The 23,953-nt window shown below is 48.6% G+C and overlaps 1 protein-coding gene across 1 annotated transcript in view; it reads right to left on the reverse strand.

Moving 5' to 3' along the window:
• GRK5 (G protein-coupled receptor kinase 5) overlaps positions 1-23,953 on the reverse strand; it is a 216,914-nt gene that overhangs the window by 106,528 nt on the left and 86,433 nt on the right. The window contains exon 2 of the mRNA XM_009910388.2: positions 12,621-12,716. Within this exon, the coding sequence (XP_009908690.2) occupies positions 12,621-12,716 (96 nt within the window). The remainder of the gene's footprint in view (positions 1-12,620; positions 12,717-23,953) is intronic.

Below are 23,953 nucleotides of genomic sequence, written 5' to 3' on the forward strand. Positions count from 1 at the left end.
TCACCAGTTCACAATGAAAGAGGTGTAGTGAGAATCACAGAATCGCAGAAACATTCAGGCTGCAAAAGGCCCTCAGGATCTCCAAGTCCAACCAAATAATATTTGTTCCTAAAGAGGTCTAGTGATAATGTTTGTTCCTTAGGAAGCTTTCAATTGAATGAGGACAGAATACAGAATTAACCAGGTTGGAAAAGACCTCAGAAATCATCGAGTCCAACCTATCACCCAACACCATCTGATCAACTCAACCATGGCACCAAGTGCCTCATCCAGTCCCTTCTTAAACACTTCCAGTGATGGTGACTCCACTGGGCAGCACATCCCAATGGCCAGCCTCTCCTCACAGGGCTGTGCTCCAGACCCCTCCCCAGCTTTGTTGCCCTTCTCTGGACACCTTCCAGCATGCCAACATCTTTCCTAACCTGAGTGGCCCAGAACTGGACACAGGACTCAAGGTGTGACCTAACCAGTGCTGAGTACAGGGCACAATGACTTCCCTGCTCCTGCTGGCCACACTATTCCTGATCCAGGCCAGGATGCCATTGACCTTCTTGGCCACCTGGGCACATTGAAGGCTCATGTTCAGCCTACTGTCAACCCAGTGTGGACTCACTGTTTGATAAGCCGATGTGGATTTGCTGCCTGCTCTTTCTGCAGAAGAGCAACCTCCTTTTTGGTTGCCACTGCCAAGGTAATACTTAATGGCTTAAGTCTTGTGAAATAAATTCTGTAAATAGAATGTGGGCTGAGATCATTTCAACTCATTTCCCCTGCGTCCCCTTCCCGTCCTGGAAGCTGTCAAGTACCAGCAGCCTGCAAGCAGCCTGTTCTCCCAGTGTTAGTCTTGAGTCTCACTAGATGTATAAAACAGCTTGTTTTTCACATACTTTTCTGATGGCATGGGGGGGAAAACAGGGAAAGAAAAAACCACCACATACAACCCTTCTCAATTCCACCCATTGCTACACACTGGATACAGCTAATGTGTCCAGTTCTGGGCTCCTCGAGTGAAGAAGGACATAGAGATGCTGGAAGGTGTCCAGAGAAGGGCAACGAGGCTGGGGAGGGGTCTGGAGCACAGCCCTGTGAGGAGAGGCTGAGGGAGCTGGGGTTGCTTAGCCTGGAGAAGAGAAGGCTCAGGGGAGACCTTCTTGCTCTCTACAGCTCCCTGAAGGGAGGTTGTAGCCAGGTGGGGGTTGGTCTCTTCTCCCAGGCAAGCAGCACCAGAACAAGAGGACACCATATCAAGCTGTGCCAGGGGAGGCTCAGGCTGGATGTTAAGAAGAAATTCTTCCCAGAAAGAGCATTGGAATGTGCTGCCCAGGGAGGTGGTGGAGTCACCATCCCTGGAGGTGTTCAAAAAAGGCTTGGATGTGGCACTTGGAGCCATGGTTTAGTTGTCAGGAGGTGTTGGGTGATAGGTTGGACTTGATGATCTCTGAGGTCTTTTCCAACCTTATTGATTCTCTGATTCTAATCTCACAAGGGCACCAAAGCTTGCTCTGTTCTTCCATCATGAGGTCTAGAAACCTATGACAGAATTACAGTTGAATCTGAAGGACTTTTAAAGAAAGGGACTGACCCAACTGTGGGTTTGTAAACAAACACTATGGTTTTGACGTCAGCCCTATCATTTCATGTGCTGGAACAGTTTCTATCATGGGGCCAGCTCCTGCCCATGAAGAGTATCTAACTTTATTTAGATGTATTCATGATATGGGACAGCATGTCAGATCCAAGAAACTACAGGGTACTGCTGAAGGCAAGGTCTATGCTGGGAAGGTTGCATAAGCTGTACTTTGCAGGAGCAACAGAGACCTTTTGGCTCAGGGAAGAGAGTGGAAAGTTGTGTCTGCTGTAGGAGAAAGGGCAAAAAGAAAGTGAGGGGGAAGGGAAGTATACAGAGTGGGGACTGTCAAGGGGAAGGACTTTTTGCTGCTTCTTTAGGAATACATCCTTTTGAGAGGTTTTTCCCTCATTAACATTATCCAGACAAAATCCACATCACTTTTTCCAGAGCACCAAATCCCATCCACAGCATTCAGCAGCTCCTCCAATTCTGCTTGCAGCCCTTCTTGGGCTCCTTTCTCTCCACGCCCTTTCTGCACTTGCCCAGCAGACAAGCACCATGCAGGACCACTCACCCTGGGAGATTTTCTCTTAGGTACTGCTGCAGCCTCAAATGGACTATCCCCACTGCACTGCCACAGCTACTCCTTGAGTCCTGGAGCAGTAAGTGTGGCCCCAGGGACCATGCTGTGTTCCTGCAGTGGGAGTCCCACAAGCATCTTAAGCACAGGCTGCTAGGGCTACAAACAAACACCTGAGTGAGGAGCTGACACTTGGGTGATGCAAGAACACCACCAAGGTATCAGTTTGCTGCTGATGACTGAAATAGATCTTCTGCTGCAGCTATCTAAGGGCACCAGTGTGGGGAAAATTCTTTTCATACAGAGCAAAATTCTGATTGCTGGATTAAAAACCAAGCCATGGTTGGTGTTTCAGGTTGGACTTTTCCAACCTGGCTGATTCTATGAATTTAAAGGGACTCCCTGTCTGGACAAAACAATGATCTGTGAGCCCATGTGCTTATCTACTTGGCTCTAGAATGAGGCTAATTTCTCTGGAAGCATTCTTTCAATGAGCAGTCTAGCAATGATGCAGTTGTTGTTTTAACTGGGTAGTATTTTCTGCTCCACTAATTCCAGCTCCCAGGTTTGCAGAAAGCCTAGTTCCTCCCAGAGGCATTGCAGGGCTCTGTGGTGGTTACTCAGCTCTGGCTGTATGCACACACACACACATACACACACCCCCCACCACCAGCAGCTTCCCAACACAGCTACCTGTGTGCCCACCCGTTTAGAAAGGAAAGAGGAGACAGTTCCTCTTGCTGTTACCATTTCATACCAGGGAATTCTGATCACTTGTTGAAAAACTACTCCCAGGAAAAAAGTAACTTTCTATCCAAGGGCAGCTGATGCTTCCTACAAAAACAAAACAAACAACCAACCTAAACCCAAACACAAACACCCCCCACATAAAACCCAGACCAAACAAACAAAACCAGAACACAAACCACACACAAACCCCAGACAAAAAAATAACCCAACCAACCAAAACCAACCAAGAAAACCAAAGCCAAACATTTCTCAAAACCACAAAGTCTAGTTTTAGCCAAAAACCTGAGACCAGCCTTAGGTGTAGTGTTTAGACTGATACTGCAAGACAATCACAGAAGTTACAAACAGATGCGCCCTGCTGAGAGCACACCTGCAACACTGTGGCCAGTGCTGGGCTCCCCAGTTCAAGAGAGGCAGGGATCTGCTGGAGAGACTCCAACAGAGAGCCAGGAGGATGCTTAGCGGACTTGAGCATCTCCCCTGTGAGGAGAGACTGAGAGCCCTGGGGCTGTTTAGTCTGGAGAAGAGAAGGCTGAGAGGGATCTGATCAATGCCTATCAATATCTGAGGGGTGGGTGTCAAGCTCTTTTCAGTGGTGCACAATAATAAGACAAGGACCAATGGATACAAACTTGAACAGAGAAGATTTCAGCTCAACATGAGGAGAAACTTCTTTACAGTGAGGCTGATGGAGCCCTGGAGCAGGCTGCACAGAGAGGCTGTGGAGTCTCCTTCTCTGGACACATTCAAACCCCACCTGGATGCATTCCTGTGCAGACTGCCCTGGGTGATGCTGCTCTGGCAGGGGGGTTGGGCTGGATGGTCTCTGGAGGTCCCTTCCAACCTCTAACATTCCGTGGTTCTGTGATTTACAGTGGAGGGCAAGCTGCAGTTCTTGCCTTTGATCTATTCCTTGGCTTGAAGATTACATTTCTAAACCTTGCTTTTTAATTACTGTAAACATCAGAGCTGAAGAAAGTGGTGGCAAGAAAATTGTCTACTTCTTCATGGTTTTAATCAGACCAGGCTTTCAGTGCCTTCTCTTTCCCAGTTTCAGTGCCTGAGCTTTATGAGTGACATCAGCACATAGCCTCAGCGTCTGGGATCTGCACATGACCTCTGCTTCTTTGCCTACATCTCCGTTCCCTGAGCAGATACACCCCCTGGGTCTGACACCATGCCTAGCTGAGGTGGGGCAGAGTGCCACACAGACACTACCCTGTGATGTTGTCATCTGCTGTCACAGAGGCAGCTTTCCTTGTGAGTAAGCCTAGAAACTGGCACTTTTCTTCTGTAAGGCCCCTCACCCATACATTTATTCCTTGCAGTGCTGGCAAACCTCTGAAGCCAAGGAACCCCTCCATTTCTGGTGGGAATTTAGGACAGATGTCCCCCCAGCATTAAGGAGCAGAGGAGAGGTGTCCAAGCTCTCTTTAATGAGATAACCAGGATATAGTAGCAGTCTTTCTGCCACAGGATGGAGCTCAGTGCAGGCTGCAAAGCATTTCCAGGAAGCTGGATGAATACTCAAGCATCTCTCTGTCACTGATGTCCACACTGCTGCATCTTGCTTGCTATCAGCACCCATGCTGGCAGCTCACAAAAGCTCATTCAGGTAGGTCTGAATCCCACTGCAGAGCCTGCACCATCAAGATGCCTTCAGGTAGATAAATCCCAAAGTGACTGAAAAAAAATCCCACATAGGTGAAGGTCTTGGTCCTGTCTGAAAAGGTACAATGCCACAGAAGCCTGGGGAAAAGAAGAGCTGGCTCTTGTGAAGAGTGAGCATGTGAACTCTGTGGCTTTGATTTTTGTCCCATTTACCCTGCTCACCATCTCTACAAAGTGTTTCTCACACAGAAGTGTATTTTTAACACCCCTGAAAAGAACCTGTCAGAACTGGAAGGCAAAGGTACTTCTCACAGAATCACAGAAACATTCAGGTTGGAAGAGAGCCTCAGGATCACCAGGTCCAACCCAGAAGCCTACTCTACAAGGTTCACCCCTAAACCATAGCCCCAAGCACCACATCCAAATGACCTTTAGACACATCCAGGCTTGGTGACTCCACCACCTCCCTGGGCAGCACATTCCAATGCCTGACCACTCTGGCTGGGAAAAAAGTTTTCCTACTGACCCAGGACGCTGGGATTAAGAGTCCCATGCTCTACTAGCTGAGCTAAGAGGTGAAATGGCACAGGCAGGAGTTTTGTACTCTTCTCAAACCAAGCATTCCAAAATTTGTATCAGTGAGGCTGATCTTTCTGACTGTCAGCTCTCCCTGAATGGAAAGCTTTCACAGAGGAAACCACCAGAGCTCTCCTTGAGTCCTGTGTCCAGTTCTGGTTCCCTCAGATTAGGAAAGATGTTGAGTTGCTGGAAGGTGTCCAGAGAAGGGCAACAAAGCTGGGGAGGGGTCTGGAGCACAGCCCTGTGAGGAGAGGCTGAGGGAGCTGGGGTTGCTTAGCCTGGAGAAGAGGAGGCTCAGGGGAGACCTTCTTGCTCTCTACAGCTCCCTGAAGGGAGGCTGTAGCCAGGTGGGGGTTGGTCTATTCTCCCAGGCAACAAGCACCAGAACAAGAGGACACAGTCTCAAGCTGTGCCAGGGGAGGTTCAGGCTGGATGTTGGGAAGAAATTCTTCCCAGCAAGAGAGATTGGCCATTGGGATGTGCTGCCCAGGGAGGTGGTGGAGTCACCATCACTGGAGGTGTTTAAGAAGAGCCTGGCTGAGGCACTTGGTGCCATGGTTTAGTTGATCAGATGGTGTTGGGTAATAGGTTGGACTCAATGATCTCAAAGGTCTTTTCCAGCCTGGTTAATTCTATTCTATTCTATTCTATTCTATTCTATTCTATTCTATTCTATTCTATTCTATTCTATTCTATTCTATTCTATCCTATCCTATCCTATCCTATCCTATCCTATCCTATCCTATCCTATCCGATTCTATTCTATTCTGCCCAAGCACAATGCACAAGCAGGAGTGGCTTCACTGAAGGAGTTAAAAGTTGTCTGCAGCAATGCCACAACTCACTCTGTGCAACAACCAGCAGGCACTTTCTGTGGCACTTCCCCCACAGACTTCAATCCGGGGGGAGAGGGGGGGTGGATAAAACAATAACCCCAAATCTTGATTTCTTACATAGCATTTGGACAGTTGTGAAAGAAACTTTGCCACAGATCAGAATAATCAACTCTTTCACCCAAGCAGGTTTGGTATTGTGGGGGTTGGTTTGGGTTTGGGTTTTTTTTTATGGAAGGAAAACTAAAAGCACAGAATGGCTGGGAGCAAAATAGATCAAAATTCCACTTTTAACCAACAGCAACTTTTGCATCACTCAGAAATATTTACAGGCACCCAGAATCTTTTCTCATCATTAAAAAAAAAGCTGCTCTGGCCTTAAAAAAGGACAACTTTTTCTCCCATTTGTGTTTACTGATGGCCTTGAAACCAGTGGGTATCCCTAACTTGTGGCACCTCTTCCTGCTGGCTTTGTCAAGTGCAGGGATCTTGAAGGCTGTGCCGTGCTGTTTTTCCCTCCCATCTCTCTTTTCGCAGAGCCACAGAATGTCAGGGGCTGGAAGGGACCTCGAGAGATCATCCAGTCCAATCCCTTGCCAGAGCAGGAGCACCTAGAGCAGGTCACACAGGAACACAGCCAGGTGGGTTTGAATATCTGCAGAGAGGGAGACTCCACAACCCCTCTGGGCAGCCTGCTCCAGGGCTCTGTCACCCTCACAGTGAAATAATGTTTCCTCCTGTTTCCATGGAGCTTCCTATGCCTCTGCTTCCACCACTGCCTCTTGTGCTGTCATTGGGCATCACCCAGCAGAGCCTGGCTCCAGCCTCTTGGCACTCACCCTGCACATCTTTATAAACAAGAATGAGGTCACCTCTCAGGCTCCTCCTCTCCAAGCTACAGAGCCCTCAGCTCCCTCAGTCTCTCCTTGTGAGGAAGATGTTCCACTCCCTTCATCATCTGTGTGGCTCTGCACTGGACTCTTTCAAGCAGTTCCCTGAGGTCCTTCCTGAGCTGAGGGGCCCAGACCTGGACACAATATTCCAGATGCAGCCTCACCAGGGCAGAGTAGAGGGGGAGGAGAACCTCTCTGGACCTACTAACTACAGCCCTTCTAATACAACCCAGGATGGCATTGGCCTTCTTGGCCACAAGAGCACATTGCTCATGGTCAACCTCCCATCTGCTAGGACCCCCAGGTCCTTTTCTCCTTCACTGCTCTCCAAGAGGTCAGTCCCCAGCCTATGCTGATCCATGGGGTATCAGGCTGGAGTTTTAAAGCTAGCAGAACACCATCTACTAGCAGCACCCATCACATGAGTCACCCCATTAGTGTCTCAGACATGAGTTTCATCAGTTGAAAGGGTCACTAATGCCAGTATTAACCAGGAAAGGTAAACATTTGATACAGTTAAATACAGGCAGAAGGAGGGCTGCAAAGAGAAACACACATTAGCCATTCATGTTATACAAGCATACACAGGACTCCTCCCAGAGCCCAGTAAAAGTACTGCCCAAGCATGCCTGTTCCACTTGCCTCTTTAATTAGCACACAGTGAAGGCCACTGAATTTCCCTGCAAAAGGTGTTGTGTACCTTAGAGCCCTAGTGGGGAAGCAAGTTCTCCGTGGGACACCAATGTGCCCTTGTGGCCAAGAGAGCCAATGGGATCCCTGGGTGCACCAAGCAAAGTGTGGCCAGCAGGGCTAGGGAGGTTCTTCGCTCCCTCTGCTCTGCCCTGCTGAGACCACACCTGCAATACTGTGGCCAGTTTGGGGCTCCCCAGTTCAAGAGAGAGAGGGACCTGCTGGAGAGGGTCCAAGAGAGAGCCACGAGGATTCTTATGGGGCTTGAGCATCTCCCCTGTGAAGAGAGACTGAGAGCCCTGGGGCTGTTCAGTCTGCAGAGGAGAAGGCTGAGAGGGGATCTGGTCGGTGTCTGTCAATATCTGAGGGGTGGGTGTCAAGTGGAGAGGGCCAAGCTCTTTTCAGTGGTGCACAGTAATAACACAAGGACCAATAGATACAAACTTCAACAGAGAAGGTTTCACCTCAACATGAGGAGAAACATCTTTACATTGAGGGAGCCCTGGAGCAGGCTGCCCAGAGAGGCTGTGGAGTCTCCTTCTCTGGAGACCTTCCAACCCCTCCTGGATGCATTCCTGTGCAGACTCCCCTGGGTGATGCTGCTGTGGCAGGGGGGTTGGACTGGATGATCCCTGGAGGTCCCTTCCAATTTGTAATGTGCTGTGACACTGTGATACTTTGGACAAAAGAGAAAGGAGAAAATAAACTGCTTTCAAGAGCAACCCCCCCCCCAGAACTAAATGGCACTCTGAATAAAGATGTTTCCAATGCTTTTTATTCTTTATCCCAATCCAGAGGTTTTGTCTTGGCTGGTTTGAGTTTTTTTTTGTTTCTGTGCATAAGGAGGAGGGGATGAAAAGGGCTTCACTAAGCCAGTCTTTCAGTAAGACACCAGATGATGGATAGCCAAACACAGAGCCTCCTGTAAACACAGAGGGAACCAAAAGGTATGAACTGACTCATAATTGTGTCAACACAGGTCGCAGACCCTTGGTTTATTTCAGCCTTCCTGTTTTTCACAGGTTTCTCTTCACACTACACTGGTGTTGGGGTTTTTTTTTAATGTTGTTTGTTTTTATTTTTTTTAAAGACACAAGACTCTTTTCAGTCCCCCTTAGTGGGGTGCAAAAAGCACACAGCTTTGTACACCAAAACGTGGGCATCTGCACACACAGGCAGGCTGTGCTGCCACAATTACGGCAGCGGCGCTTTCCCACCCGTGGCTTACGGCTGCAGGAAGCTAAGCTGGGCCTCTCTTTCACAGCAGGCCAGCCCTGCTCTAAACCAGAAGGTCCAGCCCAGCCCTGTCTCCAGCTGTTCCAGGGAGGCTCCTGGAAAGCATCCAGAAAAGAGGAGTACAAGAAAACCTCAACAGCCTGGTCCTCCAGTGCATGCAACCCTCTAAGGCTCGGTGTGACTTTTTATTCCTTAACATGTGGCAAAGTGGTAAGACTATGTCTGACCAAAAGTGCTGGGAGGCAGACACACAGCAAAGAGGTCTGTGATGAGCAGAACCTGCCACTATTTGTCTTGATCTCTAAACATATTGGATTGAGGCTGTAGCCTTTTCCTTCCTGAAGCTGTTCTTTGCTGGTTGCCTATTTCCACAGACATTAGAGAGACAAAAAACAACAAACCACTGTCTGGGGTCTCTGCTTCGTTATGAAATTTGATTGGCACTGACCAAAGGGCTAAAAAGGTGTCAGGGGAGGGACAGGTGGGCAGTTGGATCCCCTGCAAGCCACAGAGAAGTTCAGCTGATGGTTCAAGAAGGACGGTTCAGTACATTCCCTCACAAAACCCCTGGTGGAGACACCTCGTTGCCTGGAACCCTGAGATCCTTCTACAGGACTTGCAGAACATAATACATGAGGATGAGTTAAAGTCAAGGGAGTTGTTTCTCCTTGACAGAGACAGTAAAAGAAGCAGGCCAGACTGCAACAACCAGTTCTTGGATGCCATGAACCACACAGAGCCCAGTGCAATGAACCTACATGAGCAACAGATCCACTCTGGACACCTCAGATCAACCATACTTGTGCAATCAACCCAATGCTATAGAGCCAGAGAGGCTGGCTCATCCAAGCTGTGTCAGATCCCCCACTTAAGCAAGAAGTTTAGGTACAGTGACTGTTTGTCTGGGATGGTTCAGTCTCAGGTAGCTTAACTGCTAGAAGGTTTCACAGAATCAGCCAGGTTGGAAAAGACCTCAGAGATCATCAAGTCCCTCAACATGAGGAGAAACTTCTTTACAATGAGAGTGACAGAGCCCTGGAGCAGGCTGCCCAGAGAGGTTGTGGAGTCTCCTTCTCTGGAGGCTTTCAAAACCCACCTGGATGCATTCCTGTGTGGACTCCCCTGGGTGATGCTGCTCTGGCAGGGGAGTTGGACTGGATGATCCCTGGAGGTCCCTTCCAACCTCTAATGTTCTATGATTCTGTGATTCTATGAACTGAAAAATGGTAGGGCTTGCAAGGACACATGCCCTTACTCAGGCTAAGCAATGCTTCATGCCTTGTGTAATCACAGCCAGCTCAGTGGGAAAGCCACTCTGTAAAAATCAGAATAAAGCTTTGGACCTCATTTCCCACTGTGTAAAAGCCAGTTGCTCAACTTGCCAGGCACCAGGTAATCTCTGCACTGATTCCAACCCTGACAATTCTAGGATAGTTTGGGCTCTGAGCTATTAAAGCAGGCAAGCACACATGACAGGTGTTAAAGGAAGGGGGGAAAGTGATTTTGCACTGGAGAATGGGAATGCAAAGCTTTGGCACTCTCGCCTGAGAACTGCAATAGAAAGGTCCAAATCAGATGTGGAAGGTTCAGCTTAAACACCCCCCCATGGTTTTGCTGCACTGTTGACACAAACCAGAACACAAAGGTGCTGCTGAGACTGGAGGGGGAGAAAGAGCTGAAGAAAGCAGAGGAAGAGGAGAGGGGATAAAAGAGATGGGGAGGTGGAGTGGAGGCAATGATCCTTGAGGTCCTTTCCAATCCTAAGAACTCTATGATTCTATGGCAGGAGCTCTTGCCCTGTCACATCAGAAACTCATCCACACCCCAAAAAAAATCAAAACAAATCACACTGGGGACAAAGCTGACACCAAAAATAACCAACCAACCAACATGCCAGAAGCCTCATTTCAGAAAGAGACATCACTGGCAGGCTGCTTTTTGCAAGTCCACTCAGTTTAGGATACTACCCATGTGCAAAAAGCAAACATTTCACCTGGTGCTGTTTTCCCCTGTGGGAACAAAGGCTGATGGAACAACAGTGAAACTTCTCTGTGCAACTTACAATATATTAAGTCAGATTTGCTTCCCAGCAGGTTCTGCACCTCCAGAGATTGTTCCAAGGCCTGTGTGTTCACCGAGTGGCCATAAGCTGGCCAAACCCTATGCTCTTCTCCTCCCTCCCCCTCCTTTCTTTACCTCCTTTGAGCTCTCCAGCAGAAGATGAGGAAAGCAGAGTTTACTGAATGAGAGCATGAAAAGAGCTCCAAAGCATTCCACATATTTTCTTTGCATAAACAGGCTATGAATTTCCAATGTAAACAGTGCCAGGGCACTGTCACTCAGAGCCCAGGAGCTCACCCAAGTCAGACAAATTATGCTGCCTGTTATCTCAGTTGTTACAGTTTCTTGCCTTTCATTCATTCATTGCCAGTGGCTGCATTTTATGTCAGTGTAGGGCAGAAAAGGAGCCTCAGTTGCTGGAGTTAACCACTTGTGGTGAGACCAGTAACACTGGGCAGGACACACAGAAGGAGCTAGCTGCCAGTCTTGGTCACCAAGGCACTAGTCAAAAGGATGCTGCCATTTGGCAGGTATGAGTGGGAGAAATGTGCTATGGAGATGGCCACTGGAAGCTCCATCCCAAAGCTGCAGTGTTTGGCTCACATTAATAAAACAAAGCCACCCAAATATAATAAATAAATAGATGTACTTGTCCTGTAAAACACTACATGAAGGACACTTCTGCATTTCACCAAGTTGGTTCCTGGACAGGAAGCAGAAAATGCTGAGCTTGCATGGCAGCCTCATGGGAGTTAGAAACATTGCATGCCCATCTCTAAACTGGTTCCAGGCTTGTTTAACATCTTTGTTGGTGCCATGGGCAGTGGCAATCAGTGCACCCTCAGCACCGAGCTGTGTGGTGCAGCAGACACCCTAGAGGGAAGGGATCCACCCAGAGGGACCTTGACAGGCTGGAGAGGTGAGCTCATGACAACCTCATTAGGTTCAACAAGACCAAGTGCAAGGTCCTGCTGCTGGGTCAGGGCAATCCCAAGCACTGATACAGGCTGGGCAGGGACTGGTTTGAGAGCAGCCCTGAACAAAAGGACCTGGGGGTGCTGGTGGAGGAGAAGCTCAACAGGAGGCAGCAGTGAGCACTTGCAGCCCAGAGAGCCAAGCAGAGCCTGGGCTGCAGCAAGAGAAGCATAGCCAGCAGGGCCAGGGAGGGGATTCTCCCTCTCTCCTCCACTCTGCTGAGACCACACCTGGAGCATTGTGTCCAGTTCTGGAGCCCCTAGTACAGGAAGGATCTGGAGGTGCTGGAAGGTGTCCAGAGAAGGGCCATGAGGATGAGCAGAGGGCTGGAGCTGCTCTGCTATGAGGACAGACTGAGGGAGTTGGGGCTGTTCAGTCTGGAGAAGAGAAGGCTCCAAGGAGACCTAATTGTGGCCTTCCAGTATCTGCAGGGGGCTACAAGAAAGCTGGGGAGGGACTTTTGAGGGTGTCAGGGAGGGATAGGACTGGGGGGGTGGAAAAAAACTAGAAATGGGTAGATTCAGATTGGATGTTAGGAAGATGTTCTTCACCCTGATGGTGGTGAGAGACTGGCACAGGTTGCCCAGGGAGGTGGTGGAAGCCTCATCCCTGGAGGTGTTTGCAGCCAGGCTGGAGGTGGCTGTGAGCAACCTGCTGTAGTGTGAGGTGTCCCTGGCCATGGCAGGGGGGTTGGAACTGGCTGAGCCTTGAGGCCCCTTCCAACCCTGACAATCCTATGATTCTATGATTGACTGCTGAGTATTTTTAATGCTGTTGTGCTGCATGAGCTCTGGCAGCACATTTATCCATGCAGTGCATCCAGAGAAGGGAGCAGCTCTCACCTATTGTTCTTCGGAGCTCTTCACACTGGCTGATGTGAGGGAATTTCAGAATTTCCTTCCACTTCTTGCTTTTGCCTTTGCGTTTCCCTCCACCTCCTGCAGAGGAAGAAAGACCATGATTAGACCTCTTTGGGACATGCTTCCTGCAGAGAAATACATACCATGATTAGATCCATTTGGGAGCATAGCCTCATCCAGATTTTGCCAGACCAGTCGCTGTTCCTCAGGATATCACTAAGAATTGAAGCTGAGCTATTGTGGGAAGGATGTACAGATCAATCCTGAGCTTGTCTGGTCTGAAACAGACCAAGGAGGGGGCATCTGATGGAGGACCAGCTTGCTGACAGCTGGAAGTTCAGGTTTGCACACCACCAGGTCCAGTTGGAAGAGTAGGAAAGGATAGAATAGACTAGACTAGACTAGACTAGAATAGAATAGAATAGAATTAACCAGGTTGGAAAAGACCTCAGAGATCATCCAGTCCAACCTATCACCCAACACCATCTGATCAACTAAACCATGGCACCAAGTGCCTCAGCCAGGCTCTTCCTAAACACCTCCAGGGATGGGGACTCCACCACCTCCCTGGGCAGCACATCCCAAAGGCCAATCTCTCTGGGAAGAATTTCTTCCTAACATCAGTAGAAGAAAACAGAAGTAATATCCTCAGGAAGAGAAAATGTCTCTTTGGTTCTTTTTTTCCCTTTTTCATCCTTTCCTAAGATTTTTTCAGCTGGACAGTCCTCAAGCTGAGTGACCTAGCTGGCTTCCTACAGCTCTGGCAGGACCAGGTCCAAGATCTTCAGCCCCTCCACACTGATGAATCTCCCTCATCAACATCCCTTCATAAATACCCAGCTGCAGACATCACTGGCATCCCTGAGTGCCACCCCAGAGCTTATCCAGCCTAGCTACCTGCTCTTGGTATTAATCTTTCATGCTGCCCACACTTACCGTCTCCTCTTGCCTCCACTCCACCACCCCATCTTTTTTTATGTCCTCTCCTCTTCCTCTGGTTTCTTCAGCTCTTTCTCCCCCTCCAGTCTCAGCAGCACATTTGTGTTCTGGTTTGTGTCAACAGTGCAGCAAAACCATGCAGGGTTTTTTCAGAGGAACCTTCCACATCTGATTTGGACCTTCCTATTGCAGTTCCCAAGCCAGAGTGCCAAAGCCTTGCATCCCCATTCTCCAGTGCAAAATCATTTCCCCCACTTCTTTTAAAACTTGCCATGTTTGCTTGCCTGCTTTAATAGCTCAGAGCCCAAACTAGCTCAGAATCACAGAATTGTTAGGGTTGGAAGGGACCTCAAGGATCAGCCAGTTCCAACCCCCCTGCCATGGGCAGGGACACCTCACACTGCAGCAGGTTGCTCACAGCCACATCCAGCCTGGCTGCAAACACCTCCAGGGATGAGGTTTCTACCACCTCCCTGGGCAACCTGTTCACCACTTGGGCACTGACATGGCTGTCACAAGAGCACCACAGATCTGAGGGCTTGCCTTTTCCCACTTCTCCTTGCTTGCAAGAGGAATGCATTCTGCACTGGGCTCCAAGCAGTACAGGTGGCTTTTCCAGCACATCTGACTTTGCTGGCATCAGTAGATGACTGCTGAGCTACTGCACATTCCTGGATACAGTCAGATTGTGAAACCTCTGTATGATGTGACTCGAAAGAGGAACAGTTTCCACTGGGGACCTGAACAACAAGCAGCCTTTGACCAGATAAAGCAAGAAGTAGTCCAAGCAGTGGGTCTGGGACCTGTGCGAGATGGTCCAGACATTAAGAACATTTTGTACACGGCTGCAGGTGACAATGGTCCAACCTGGTGCTTGTGGCAAAAAGCTCCAGGTGAGACACGTGGACGACCTCTTGGCTTCTGGAGTCGAGGTTACAGAGGTTCAGAGGCTAATTACACTCCAACAGAGAAAGAGATTCTAGCTGCCTATGAAGGAGTGAAAGCAGCTTCTGAAGTAATTGGAACTGAGTCACAACTTCTCTTAGCTCCCAGATTGCCAGTTTTGAATTGGATGTTCAAAGGCAAAGGTTCCACACCACATCATGCCACAGATTCCACCTGGTCTAAGTGGATGGCCCTGATAACACAGAGAGCTCGAATGGGAAATCTTGAAAGACCTGGTCTGGTGGAGGTGATCTCAAGTTGGCCTGAAGATACCAACTGTGCTAAACCTCCAGAGGAGAGAGTAACTCGTGCTGAGGAAGCTCCTCCTTACAATGACCTTTCAGATGATGAGAAGAAGTATGCTTTGTTCACCGACGGTTCCTGTCGTCTCGTCGGGAACAAGCGAAGGTGGAAGTCTGCCGTGTGGAGTCCAACACGCCGAGTTGCAGAGGCGAAGGATGGAGAAGGAGAATCCAGTCAGTTTGCAGAGGTAAAAGCTGTCCAGCTAGCTCTCGACGTGGCTGAACGTGAGAGATGGCCAAAGCTTTATCTCTACACCGACTCATGGATGGTAGCCAATGCTCTATGGGGTTGGCTAAAGAACTGGAAAAAGAATGGCTGGCAGAGGAAAGGAAAACCCATCTGGGCAGCTGAACTGTGGCAAGACATTGCTGATCGAATCGAGAGAATTCCAGTGAAAGTGAGACACATTGATGCTCACATTCCCAAGAGCAAAGCTACTGAGGAACAGCAGCACAACCATCAGGCAGATCTAGCTGCAAGAGTTTCTCAAGTAGACAAGGACTCTGAACTTGATCTCGACTGGAAACACCGAGGTGAGATATTCTTAGCTCGGTGGGCTCACGATTCGTCAGGACATCAAGGCAGAGATGCAACATACCAATGGGCTCGTGACAGATCCATAGACATTTCCATGGATGCCATCACACAAGTCATCCATGACTGTGACATTTGTGCTGCTATTAAGCAGGCAAAGAGAATTAAGCCCTTGTGGTATGGTGACAGATGGTCCAAATACAGGTATGGTGAAGCTTGGCAGATTGACTACATCACTCTACCACGTTCTCGTTCTGGTAAGCAGTACGTGCTTACTATGGTAGAGGCAAACACTGGATGGCTGGAAACTTACGCAGTCCCACATGCAACTGCACGCAACACCATTCTCGGTCTGGAGAGACAGATCCTGTGGAGACACGGAACTCCAGAGAGGATTGAGTCAGACAACGGAACTCATTTCAAGAACAACCTTGTAAAGAGCTGGGCAAAAGAGCACGGTATTGAGTGGATTTTCCACATTCCTTACTATGCACCAGCTGCAGGGAAGATTGAACGCTACAACGGTTTGTTGAAGACCACTCTCAAAGCCATGGGAGGTGGATCTTTGAAAAACTGGGAGAAACATTTAGCACAAGCAACCTGGCTGGTGAACAGTAGAGGTTCAGTGAACCGAGCTGGACCTGCACATTCTGATCTGCTACAGAAAGTAGAAGGTGATAGAGTTCCTGTTGTTAGGGAAAAGAATCTGTTAGGTAAAACTGTTTGGGTATTTTCGCCCTCAGGAGAGGCTAAACCTGTCCGAGGGGTGGTTTCAGCAGAAGGTCCGGGTCACACTTATTGGGTAATGCAAGAGAATGGTGAAATTCAGTGTATTCCACAAAGAGATTTAACTTTAGCTGAGAGAGTTTAATTTCAGAATGTTGTACAGCTACAGCGCGTCCAAAGGAAAGAGTCCCTGAGGAATCTACGGTGCACGAACCCTGAGAACCCTGAGAGCCCTGAGTCAACTGAGAGTCCCTGAGTCCCTGTTTCCCTTTTTCTTCGCTTCGTCTGCGGAGAGACAAACTGTTTTCCATTTTCTTGATTTTGGATTTTCTTGGACTTCTGAATCATCTACATCTGAGTATAGCCGGAATGGACGATGAACTTAACTTACGAACTGTAAATATTGTTCTGGATTGGATGGACAGTACGAACAGCCAATGAAATTGTTTAGAAAGGGGTGGACTGTGGTCGTTTGAGGCTGTGCCTTTAAGAACAAACACTGCTGGAACACACTGGCTAATGTTTTTGGTACTAGAACCAAAACATTCTGATATTCTAAACGAATTTCATTGGTTGATAAACAAAAATTCAGCTTTAGATTGTGAAGCGGTTGGAAAATTTTTTCCTCAGTTCAGTTCGGTTTGGGAGTTGGGGGAGTTTGGTGTTTCAGCCTGTTCTCCCTGCCTGCTTCTTCTGCGAACTGCTGGACTTGGCCTTCAGATAAGCAAACACTAATCCTGCATGGGCTTTTGAAGCTTGCTAACAACTCTTTTCCTTAGTAACTTGCCTTTCTCTCTCTCTAACCCCTTTTTGGGGAAAAAGGGAGGTAAGGGGGGGAGAGAGGGGGTTCCAAAGAGGGGATCCCTCCCTGAGGGAGGGATTTTTGTTGTGTTATTTGTCTTTGCTGTGTATTTCTGTGTATATATTGTAAATACCTGTATATATTGTGTTATATATAACCTGCTTTCCATATATGCTTGTAAATATATAGCTTTTGCTCTTCGACTGAGTTAGCTGTGGTTTCTTACTCTGTGGAGGAGGGAGAGCTAAGCCCTCTCTCAACCTACCACAACTGCCTACAGGGTTGGGCTCCTCAGCCCCAGGAAGGCTAATGCAGGCTGACATGCTGTGCCTGCTCTCCCCTGCTGTCTGCTAGATGGGCTCAGATCTGCAGCAGCTCAGCCTAAGAGGACATTGTCACATTTTTCTTGTCTTTTGGGTTGTTGTTGTTGGGGTGTTTTTTACTGTCATTGGGCACTTTTCCACTCCATCCCTCACCTGGCTTTCTCCCTGATGATCCCCACCTTTCTATGCTGCCACATCAGCATCACTGCAGAATGCAGAAGGTATGGTGTTGGGGGTTTCATTCCCAACTCATTTCTGTGCCTATCCTGCTTGGAGAGGCTGAGCAGCTAATGGAGGAAGAGTATCTCTCCAGACATGAAAGCCCAGATGCAGACTGAGATCCTCCCAGTCACTGTATTCACTGCAGTTCAGTGCCTGCACACAAAATCTGATTCACTTGAGTCTATTTTACATGCACTGGGATGTTGAATGACTAATTCAGAGCTGAGTTAATTCTGTAGAGGGGCTGGTAGAGTCACAACTGCAGACTGAGGGTGTGTTGGGTACTTCATGACATTGCAGGCTAAATCAGGAGCACGCTGACTCAAAAGGTAGCAGACCCTCACAGAGAAAACACCAGCCTCAGGAAAAATGGTGAAGTGTTGCTCTCTGTGGGGTGTTTCTGATCACACAGTATGGCCTTCAGTCCAGGAGTGCTCCTCCTGTGTCTCATCTTTTCCTCCTTTGCTTTTGCTGGCCAATGGTTTTGTCATTGCAGAGCTCTCCTTGAATTATTTTGAACTCCTTACTGAGAGGAACTTCTTGTATGTCTGCTACATTATGCAAGGTAGGGCAGAGATATCTGCACTAGCCAGAAAGCAACTACCCTGTCCAGACTACCAGGGGCACAGCTATCCCACCCTTTCCAGCAACCAAGTCTCCAGCAAAGCACAAAGAGCTGTGACTATCCACACTGTGCTGTACTATGCAATGCAGATGGAGCCTTCGAGTCTCTGATGAACTCTTCTCCAACCTCCCCTCTTCAGTGCATCCCAAACACTGCTGCTAAAGTCTTCTCTCTCCCATCCCTCCAGCCACAGTAGCCCACAGGCTGTCTTGCTCTCTTCTTGCAGCGTACAACACTTGGTCTTGCATGCTGGGGGCCTTAGGTGTGCCACAAGGCATTGAGAAGCATTTTGAGGGCTGGGGTGAGCACTGCTATCATCTGTTCACCAGCTCCTGGAACACATGGCTCTGCTGTGGTCACCAGTGACTGCATGGGTTGGATTCTGCAACAGCCCACTCCTGCAATCTCGCTCTGCTCCTGCCTGCCACGCTGCCATCTCCACTCACCCCTCCTCTTCCTTTGTGCTCCTGCCCTTATGCCCTATCCCAGCACACTTACACTGCTCTGCCCTACCCCTTCACACACCCCTCTGGGGAATGATCCTTCCTCCAGGAACTCTTGTTTCCTCCTCTTTGCCAGTCATTCTCTTTGGCTGCATTTTCAACTATTGCTTCATGTTTTTCCTTACACTCATTTGTCTTGTAAACTGAGAGTTGTATGCCTTGATGTCAAACCTCCAAGGGAATGAAGTATATATTTGTTAGCACTGGGGGAGGGATGGGAAGGAAGGGGAGGGGAAGAAAAGAGGGAAAATCAGCTGGGCTGGTGTCAGAGCAGAATGATCCCTCTTTGAGAGCCACAGGATTTGCATTTGGATGGCTGTATCCCTTCCTTAGGCTGCCAGCTCTCAGAGCAGCTCATCCCACCTCCACATACAAAACACTTGCCTCTCACTTCTGCCTGTTGCCTCTCCCACTGCAGAGACTCACACTGCTGTCACCAAGGGACAAAGAGGGTGCTGTAAGGGGGCAGGTGGGAGCTTTCTGCCTAAGGTGTGAACAGGCACTGGAGGCAGCTGCTTGGGCAGCAGGCCCTGCTGGAGCAGGATTTCCAAACATTTCTGGACACAGGAGGCAGTGGCAGCAAGCCAGATTAAAGTATTCTTTAGGGTGCTTCTGCTCAGCACCAGTACATCTTCACCCATTGCAGGTCTGCCCTCCAGGCCAAAGGACTGGAGGTTTCAGAGCACACCTGATGCTCCAGCCAGCATTACAGAAGTCCTCACCAATTGGTTGCATCTTCATATAATCATAGAACCATAGAATCATAGAAAGTTAGAGGTTGGAAGGGACCTCCAGAAGTCATCCAGTCCAACCCCCCTGCCAGAGCAGCATCACCCAGGGTAGGCTGCACAGGAATGCATCCAGGTGGGATTGGAAAGTCTCCAGAGAAGGAGACTCCACAACCTCTCTGGGCAGCCTGCTCCAGGGCTCCATCACATTGAGCTGAACTCTTCTGTGCTCAAGTTTGTATCCATTGGTCCTTGTCTTATAACTGTGCACCACTGAAAAGAGCTTGGCCCCCTCCACTTGACACCCAGCCCTCAGATATTGATAGACATTGGTCAGATCCCCTCTCAGCCTTCTCTTCTCCAGACTGAACAGCCCCAGGGCTCTCAGTCTCTCTTCACAGGGGAGATGCTCAAGTCCCCTAACCAAGCTCATGTCTGTCTGTGGGACTCTCCCCAGCAGGTCTCTGTCTCTCTTGAACTGGGGAGCCCAGAACTGGCCACAGTATTGCAGGTGTGGTCTCAGCAGGGCAGAGCAGAGCAGCATCAGGCAGTGCAGAGCATTGCCAAACAGCCCTTTGCTTTAAACAACAGCTCTGAGGTTTGTGCAGAGACAAACCAGTTCTGCTAAGCTGGGCCAGGAGACCTTAAAAATCCATGTGATGTAAAATATGCATGGACAGATTGGCGCTGGGTGATGGATTTCCGACACCAAACGTCCATCAAACCTGGAGAGGGGCTCTGTTACCAGCGTGATCAATACAGCCAGCCTGCTCTCCTCTCTTTTGTGGCCACCCTCCCAAAATAAGCAGCCTTGCCTGATGAATCATTTGCTCTTAGCTGAGCGTGAAGGAGCAGTTTCTGGTTTGCCTGTGACGTCTTTAAGCTAAGATCCTGATCAAGTGCTTTAATCGACCTGACCTTTCCGCTCCCGGCTTCTCTTGTGGAGCCTGCAGCGTGTGCTGCCTCCAAACCTCAGCTCTAGGGGGGCTGAAGGACATAATGCAGTGAGACAGCTGAGGCAGGGTAAATCGGCTAGCAGAGCTAAGAGCTAAAAGGGGAGGTTGCTCTGAACAGGTCAGTAATTGTGCAGGCTGCAAGGGGAAGCTTTTCACACCTTTTGCCTCGCTTGCTGCCTTTGCACTGCCTGTCCTGGATGGGAGGATCTGCAACATGCAAGGCAGCTTCTCAGGGCAAAACTCAAACAGACGTGCCACGCTTTAGGTGTCAGATCCATCAAGTAGTGTTGGAGGATCTGACTGCTTTAAAAATGTGGGTTTGCTGCTGCTGACAAAAGGTGAGCCCTCAGCAAGAGCAGGAAGTTTCAGCTCGACTCCCTTGCATGCACTTGGCTCAGCATTTGCAAAGCGAGGATTGAAGCTAATTCTCTGACATGTCAACCAGTCCTACAGGAAACAAAAGCATTTGCTCTACATCCTACCTACTGAAAAATACATGGTGTCTTTCAGATCATCTTGTGATCCTGGATGGCAAAGCTAGCTCTGATCTCTGCCTGTGAGGAGATGCAACCAGAGGCGCACGTGTAAAAACACTTGTCAGCAGGAGCTACCCTTAACCCAAGGGGTTCACTTTGCTTGCCTCCATTACACAGGATATAGCTGCTCTCCTAACACTGACAGCAGATAGGAAAGTACCTGCACATTTTTAAGTCAGCAAGACAGTTATATGGCTTGTCCAAAATGACAGAAGAAAACAGAGACAGAGGAAGGGGCAGAAGCCAAGGCCTTAAGCCTGTTAATGCTGCCAACGACAGGATAAAGCCATGCCCCTGCTCAGCTGAATCAAGGTATTTCCTAACACAGTTAAGCAGAATCATGGTGAATTCATTCCAGCATCATGCCTGTAGTGTATTCCAGTTGTGCCCCATACCACCATGCAGAATACAGAGTACAGAATTAACCAGGTTGGAAAAGACCTTGGAGATCATCAAGTCCAACCTATCACCCAACACCATCTCATCAACCAAACCATGGCACCAAGTGCCTCAGCCAGGCTCTTTTTCAACACTTCCAGTGATGGTGACTCCACCACCTCCCTGGGCAGCACATCCCAATGGCCAGTCTCTCCTGCTGGGAAGAATTTAAGCAAAGCTAAGAGGGCTTCATACTTCTGCTCTGTTCTTGACCAAGCTGCTAAGCCTGCATCACACCCTGTGCTGTCAGGTCTGGCTAACCCAAGATGGCCAAGTATTTCCTTGCCTTCACCTGGATTATCTGCACTCCAGTTAATCCACAGTTTAGGTAAACCATCCACAGATCATAGAATTGTCAGGGTTGGAAGGGACCTCAAGGATCATCTCGTTCCAGTCCTCCTGCCATGGGCAGGGACACCTCTCACTACATCAGTAAAAGACAACTAGAGTTTGTGTCTTCCATTTCACATCAGCAGCTAGGCTGTTCTCCAAGGCCTTCCCAGTGAGAGTCCAGAGCTCTGTATGCTCTAATTGCAAGGCCTTGATTACACAGCATGTGAAAGCAGTGAAACAAACTAAAAGGACAAAAGAGAGAAAGAAAAAAAAAGGAAAAACATATTCCAAGTTCAAAAATCAGGGCCTGAGTCCTGCTTCCACTCAAAAGAAGTTTACATTTCTTCTCCTCTTCCTCTTGACAGACTTCTTTTACTCCCTGTCTCCCAGCAAAATTTATGCAGCTGTATGGTATGCATGGAATTGCCATAGTAGATAATAACAAATGGTCTGGCTAGTGCAGAGCAGATTGAAGGCAGCTTCAGAGGAAGATCTTGGAAATCAGTTTCTGAGGTATTTGGAAGGCTTCCTTCCATACCATTTTAATTAGAAGGTATATAGCTTCCATAAATTTCTCTCCTTTTCTAGAATCAATGCTACTTCAGTTCAGGCTGTTCTTGCACTCCTGATGAACACCCTGGGCTGCTGCATGCTCTTCTGCCTCATGCAGGTGTAAGTCTCAGGAATTAACCATGTATTTGGGAAGGGAAGGAATACCAAATTCAAACTGCTTCCTTTCCTGGAGTGTCTCTTCATAGAATAGAATAAACCGGGTTGGAAGAGACCTTCAAGATCATCGTGTCCAACCTATCATCCAACACCACCTAATCAACCAAACCATGCAACCAAGCACCCCATCAACTCTCCTCCTGAACACCTCCAGTGATGGTGACTCCACCACCTCCCTGGGCAGCCCATTCCAATGGGCAATCACTGCCTCTGTGTAAAACTTCCTCCTAACCTCCAGCCTAAACCTCCCCTGGCACAGCCTGAGACTGTGTCCTCTTGTTCTGGTGCTGGTTGTCTCATAAAGAAACAGCCTGAGCAGAACTTCTCAGTTCAAGATTGTTCATACCTAGCACATCCAGCCTCCAAGGCAAACAGTTCCACCCTTCTTAGACCTGCTTCACAAGGAAGTTCACCCAGCTTCACCATTCTTCTTTCACATTAGTCCCACCTACTCTCATCAGTACTAGCAAGTAAAACCCTTTTGTTTTGAAAGAATGAAAGGTACCATTTGCTCTCTGCTCTTCATCCTGCCCTTCTCACCTGGGAAAGCAGACAAAACCCCCAGGAACCCTGTTGAATCTTAGATGATACTCCTGGGTAACCTGTGCTTACAACATCATTAGGAACCTCTTTATCAATCCCCTTCTACACCATCCCAAGGGAAAAGAAGAGGAGCACGAGGGTTCCACTTCCAAAAGCAGGTAGGCATCCACCATCCACTAGGACACCAAGACTTTAGAGGTCCTCACTTATAAAACACAACAAAAAGTTGGCAACACACCCTTACAAGAGAATCACACTACATACCTCCCCAAAAAAATGCTAATCTCTTTACCTCCTGCAGCCTTTTTGCTGAACGCAACTACCTGGATAGTCACAGACCGTGATAACAGCTTGGTGCCCAACGTCCCTGCTGCCCCAGCACATAAATCATCTGTGTGTTGCCACAACAACATAAGCCTCATAGCCAGTGTGTGAACCATTTGGAAATGAAGAGCAGAGGTATCTCATGTTTAAGCCTTCAGAAACACAGAGATGGGAATTTCATAAGCAAAAATGCAAGCTTCTCCCCACCAGAGTCAGGCTGGCTTTGCCAGCTGGTTGCCACACAACTACTGCCATCTAAAGTCACAGTGACATTGCCTTACAGAGATAATAAACAAATATTTATTGCAGGAATATCTACCTGTTAGTCAAATAAGAGGTCAAGTAACAGGAAACATGACCTCAGTACCACATTTTACATGCTAATCATAATGTGTGATTAACATGTAAAATGTGTTGCCAGAGTCATGTTTCAGCCACCCATTGCTATTTACACTACTACTTAGAATACAGAATTGTTAGGGTTGGAAGGAGCCTCAAGGCTCAGCCAGTTCCAACCCCCCTGCCATGGCCAGGGACACCTCACACTGCAGGAGGTTGCTCACAGCCACATCCAGCCTGGCCTTCAAAACCCCCAGGGATGAGGCTTCCACCACCTCCCTGGGCAACTTGTGCCAGTCTCTCACCACCCTCATGGGGAACAACTTCTTCCTAACATCCAATCTCAATCTATCCATTTGTACTTTTTTTCCCCATTCCCCCCAGTCCTATTACTCCTTGACACACTAAGAAGTCCCTCCCCAGCTTTCTTGTAGGCCCTCTCAAGATACTGGAAGGCCACAATAAGG

Source organism: Dryobates pubescens, chromosome 8 (genome assembly GCF_014839835.1).
Source record: "Dryobates pubescens isolate bDryPub1 chromosome 8, bDryPub1.pri, whole genome shotgun sequence".
In the NCBI taxonomy this organism is placed as follows: Eukaryota; Metazoa; Chordata; class Aves; order Piciformes; family Picidae; genus Dryobates; species Dryobates pubescens.